This window comes from Bison bison, unplaced genomic scaffold, assembly GCF_000754665.1.
Source record: "Bison bison bison isolate TAMUID 2011002044 unplaced genomic scaffold, Bison_UMD1.0 scf7180017864472, whole genome shotgun sequence".
NCBI classification, from domain to species: Eukaryota; Metazoa; Chordata; class Mammalia; order Artiodactyla; family Bovidae; genus Bison; species Bison bison.
In genome coordinates, this window is record NW_011495033.1 from 6,317,624 (window position 1) to 6,323,374 (window position 5,751).

General features: G+C 40.9%; 1 protein-coding gene across 1 annotated transcript in view; it reads left to right on the forward strand.

Annotated features, from left to right (window-relative positions):
* PSMD11 (proteasome (prosome, macropain) 26S subunit, non-ATPase, 11) overlaps positions 1 to 5,751 on the forward strand; it is a 29,238-nt gene that overhangs the window by 460 nt on the left and 23,027 nt on the right. Inside the window, exon 2 of the mRNA XM_010861480.1 lies at positions 2,107 to 2,208. Within this exon, the coding sequence (XP_010859782.1) occupies positions 2,107 to 2,208 (102 nt within the window). The remainder of the gene's footprint in view (positions 1 to 2,106; positions 2,209 to 5,751) is intronic.

Here is a 5,751-nt window from a genome sequence, read left to right on the forward strand (position 1 = left end):
CGTCGCTCCCCAGCCTTGTCTCCCGCTCTGGCCGGTGCGGGCTGGCCCGGGACCGGGAGCGGTGCCGGCCGGCAGGCGGGCTTTGTCATGAGCTGGTCTGAGAACCTCCAGTTGAGGGCCTGAGAAACCCGCTCTGGACAGGCATTTCCCGCCCTTGTTGTCAGCCCAGCCTGCTCGGGTGGGAGCGCGAGCGCTCGCTCTTCTTCTCTTGGAGTTTCCTTTCCTCCGGACGCTGGAGCTGCTACTTCTGCCAGCCCACCGCGGAAAGCTCCACTTGCAGGGCCTCTTCCTGAGTATGTTTTGAGACACCGAGGGGGCACACACCTCAGGTTGGCATTTGGTTTGGGGAGGTGGCCGAGAGGTTCCTTTACCCCCCCGTGTAGGGTGTGAGAACCAGATGTTGGGGTGGGACCGCCCGGCCCGAGGAGGTGACTAATCGTCCTAGACTTTCCCGGAGAGGTTTGGAAGAGAGTTCAGAGAGTTAGTTGTCAGCCGCGGAGTTCCGCGAACTCTTTGCAACCTGCCGGCTGCCCTTTGCCGGAAAAAATGAAAGAAAAACGTCTTAGCACTGTAGTATGATTGTCTCACACCTTGCATGCAAGTGGGGGAACTGACGTGGGAGCCCGAGCCGGTCGCTTCCGACAGTTTTCTAACTGGGATTCAGGTGTGAACAGAAATAAATTTATGATGATACAGAGGGCTTTTAAATGTTCATCCATCAAGGGTTCAGATAGGGCTAGCTCTTCACTACCCAGGCAGTAGTGATGTTTCTAATGTAGCTGGAGAAGATTCGGATTGAATCAACAAGTAGTTCGAGAATGCACGTGTATGTGGGACCTCCAGGCTATTGACTTTTCAGTTGACTCATCAGTCCGTTGAATTTTGGTACTCCTGACTTTCATGAAGAAAGGACAGTGACAGGATCTTGATGTCTTTATCTTTGGGGCTACTAGAAAAAGGGAAGAAATGGAGGTTAAGATGCATCAGTGAATGGATGATGTTGGTAAATGAAGGCTGTATTTCAGTTTGAAGTTCTGATCTTGACTTAAGTCAGTTACAGTTGCAGAACTAGAGTTATCTCAATGTTTTTTTTTTTAATGTGTATTTTTATCCTGTGGATACACACTAGTATTTACAACTAATGTGAGAAGCATGGGTTTTATATTTTGTGTGTAGTGCCTATTATATCTTTTATAAAGTGGGCGTTATGGTAAACATTATAATCAGAGTATTTCTTGCTTGCCCACTGTATTAGGAGAGAGTTCACTGAAACCTTCTTTGTTAGAGTAAGCTTGAGTCATGATGGTTGACAGCCTTACTTTTTCCAGACTCCATCATGGAGTATCAGAATTTTGGTTTTTGTCAAGTCATGATGCTTTGTAAGAGAAGTGATAGCTAGTGATGATTACTAAACTTATCACTACAAGCTTGAAGAGGCTGGCCAGTGTTCAAGTGGTAGAATAGTTACTAACAGTTGGAAGAGGGACTGTTAGCACAGTTATTTAAGCAGTTCCTAAATACCTTAAACTAGCTTCCCTCCTAAGGACCACACTGGGGCTGTGACAGGATTGTTTTTCCTGAATGGCTTTGTAGACCTGTTTATCCCTAACACATCAGTCAGCTGAGGTTCTCCACAGGCCTAAAGTTTATTGAAAGGCTTTTGACTTTATAGTTATCAGTAACTTGGTCATTTGGTTTTAGTTTGTAGCAGGTAAATATGCAGACAGGTATGTTTAATATTTTAACAGCGCCTGGCATGAGGTGTTCCTCCACAAGCATAAAGAACTTGTTTTGTTTAAATTTTGCATTAGCCAAGTGACAGCAACAGAAATCGCCAGTGTATGTGGGTGAGGGAAATTCTAAGTGGTAGACTGAAAAGGCACATTTAAATTCCAAAGAGGAGTCTATTCTGATGAGATAGATACATGGGACATGTACTGCATGATCAATTTACTTTTTCTTGTTTAAAGTTTTTTCTTTTAAAGCTCTCTAGCATTTGTGTTTTGCTAACTGTTTGAGTTTGTATTTGGTCTTGTGAGGGTGAAATTTCCCTTAGTCTTCATTTTTTGTCAGAATTTTAAGAGGGTTTGCATTTTCCTCTCCCAGTGAAGCGTGACATTCAGGAGAATGACGAGGAGGCAGTGCAGGTCAAGGAGCAGAGCATCCTGGAACTGGGGTCTCTCCTGGCCAAGACTGGACAAGCTGCAGGTAAGTGCTCCAAATGGATTGCTTTCTCTTCTTACCTGAGATGCTGCGTGAAGTTTCACTTTTTTGGTTGGAGTGAGGGAATATAGGACTGTATCCACGCAGTTTATTGGTAATGAAGTCCCATTTTATCGTCCACTTGTTGAGCTTTAGTTTTCTGTCAGGAAGTTAAGAGGCCTTTAAACTCAGTTCTTTCAGGGATGACTTTTGTTCTGCAGGTGAAGGAAGAATCCTGTTTCTGTTGGGATACAGTAACCTGTGGTTTGTTTCTGCTTTGGATTTTCACTGCACTCCCTTACATGTGGGCAGTAGCAGTCTTCGGTGCTTTCATGGATCTGTTCTGGTGTACTTAAGGTGGAGAGTACCTAGGCCCCTGCTTTCAAAATGACCAGGGATTTTGTATCCAAGGAAGTGATTTGCTGTCCTTTTTTCCTGATACACAATGAGTAAGACATTAAATGGAGAGAACCTTCCCAAGATTTCTCCACTGGTACCTAGGACTTTGTACCTGTTGTTGCTCAGTCTAGTTGTAATGGAACCATTGACTTTCCAGGCTCCAAGTGATATTCTGATGATGGGTGTGTCCTGGACTGAGAGAGCCCTGTTGGCCAGGAAGGCCTTTGGCCAGTGAAGTGGCAATAGTATCAGAGTAGCCTGCTTAAACTTAACATGGATGATTTTAGTTAACTTTAAAGTGATTTTAGAGCTTATCTCATTAGAATGGATTGAACATAGTTCATCTTGTGGGTTACTTTCCTCCAAATTATGTTGTTATCCAAGAGGATGATAGGTATGCATTAGCAAAACTTGTTGAACTTGAGAACAAAGATCTTTCCCAATTAAGGGTGACAACTAATTATTAGACTTAATCAGTAGAAAGTTGAGTAAAGTTGTATGAAATTGGAAGGATGTATTTATATGGATCTTGCATCTTATTTAAAATATCATTAAAAAGGAAAACTGTTTTTAAGTGCTTACTGTGAACTACCTTAAGCCCAAGTGGGATTTAGCTTACTGAACCCTTGAAACAACTTGATAAGGTAGATACTATTACCCATTTATACTTGAGGAAACTGAGCACAGAAAAGTTAGATATCTTACTTTTACGGGCACCCAGTTAGTACGGGAGAAATAGGATTTGAATCCATGTAGTTCTACTAAGCTCATGACCTTGAGTTATAAAGGCTATTACTTTCCATAGTTATTCACTTATGAGTTATCAGTGGTAGGTGTGTTTTTTTCATTGTATGATGACTTCTATTTACCATGTATATGGATTCCTTTTGCCTGTCAGTTAATGTTGCAAAACAGTTTTAATGATTAGTCCACATGAAATATTGAAATTATTATTATTTTTTTGGCTGTGCTGCACGTCTTCTGAAATCTTAGTTCCCTGACCAGGGATTGAACCTGGACCCTTGGCAGTGAGAGCACAATCACCAGGGAATTCCCTGAAATAATTTTTCTGTTGTTGAACCATTCAGATGTCTACTTTTTCAAGTAGAATGGATAATTAAAAACAGCATGTAGTATAGTCATTGTTTCAGAAAACTTGTCTGAAAATGTTACTGTTTTGCTTGAAATTACTGTTTCCTGCTCTACTCCCCGCTTGTTCATTGCCCCCCACTCCCTGTGATCCATACCTGAGAAGTTTAGAAGTGCACAGGGAAACCTACTGGACTCTTTAACAGGTGAATCATAATAACTTTCAGAACGTTTCCAGGTTACTTATCATTGTTTTCTAAGAAAGACTTTGAGGAGTATGTTAAGGAAGTTTGGGGCCTACATTCATTTACCCATCTTTGCTATTAATAATTGATCAGTTTGTGTTCTTTCCTTTGAATTTGGGGTTCCAGAGAACAGAACATCTGTCTGTTCTGTTAATTTTCAATTTTGTTTTGTTACGTATTTCATATATGGCTAGAATTGTGCTGAGTAGTCTGCTCAAATAGGTAGGATCCCTGCTGGACAGTAGACAACTTGGGAATTAGTGAATAAGACTGTCTGATGCATGCTTGTGATTGAAAATTGTGGTCTTCATTATTAGATGTGATGTCTCGGCTTGGGACCTGCAGATTCCATAGCCTGAGACTCTTTAAAGGAGTGTGCTGAGTTCTGTGAGGTTCTGTAAAGGAAGTTCTGGTCATACATTTGCAAATAACTTCAGTAAGTAAAGAATGAAGAAGTGAATATGATTCTGTCAGAATTTAAAAAATCATTATGTGTGAAAATGCAAAGAAACAGGGAATATAATCAAGAATGAATAAGAAACAGTAATAGACTAAACTGAAAAATGAACTGAGTCTTTTGGCAACTAAGACGTCATTTGTTTTTCTGTTAGAGCAAAAAGAATAACTTGGAAAAGATACTGTTGTGCTAGCAAGTGCTAGAGAGAAAGGCAGATCCTTAGCTCATGTTTCACTTCTGCCTTTTCCAGGAAGGAAAATGATTAAGAAAAAGATAGAAATAACACCAGAAAGAGAGAATTAAAGCCAAGGTAGGTGAGAGAAGAGAGAGCAGATTCTCTTTTTCAATAAGTTCAAGTTTCTAGGCTCTGACAATTTCTGTCTTTTAATATCAAAAGAATGGTTGTAGCAGATATGTTTATAGAGCCACTGTGATTCTGAGAAAAATCATGGAGGATGGAGAGGTGTAAGGAAAAGAGGAGGGGCAAACATTATTCCACTTTGCAAAAAGATAATGAAAAGAACAAATCCTATACATTATAAGCTGGTAATCATCGGTAAAGTTCTGGGACAGATTATTTGATTAGGTTTTAATCATATAAAGCAGTGGGTTTGTTAAGAAAAAATTATTCCAAACTCACCCTAGTTCTCTTTGGTTAGCCTTATCGGATCAGATTTGCAGGGCTCTGGGGACAATGGCTTGCCAGCTGTTTTTGTAAATAAAGTTTTATTGGAACATAGCCATGCCCATGTGTTTACATATTACCCATGACTGCTTTTGCACTACAGTGGCTGAGTTGAGTACCTACTGCTGAGACTGTATAACCCACAAAGTTGAAAATATTTACTATCTGGCCCTTCACAAAAAAAGTTTGTTAACCCCTGGTTAGGAATAATGATATAAACAACGTATCTGATGTAAGCAGAGTTTTTGAACGTTTGGCATGGCAAATGGATCGATTGTTGACCTGGAGGGAAGTCTCTAGCATCAAGCCATAGGGATCTGTACTTGCTCTTCTGGACAGCATCTGGCATATGGCTAAAGCCATAGCAGAAGGTGTGCTTATTTCTGTGGATGATTCAGTACAGTAGAGAACAGATTTAGGATTCAGGGTTGTTGCCAAAGCCAGCAAGACTAAATTGTGTAGAAAGGAAAAAGTTATAGACTCAAACTGTTTATCAGAACAGAGGAACCTGTCTGCACGAAGACGTTATGGACTCAGTCCGAAAAAGAGTGCTGTTAGCAAAAGCAAAACATGCTTTCTTGTGTTACATGTCTGATCAGGAGAACTGAGCCATAACTCTACTGGTCTGACCCTACGTGGAACATTGTTTTCAGTTCTGGGTGCCACAGGTGGTA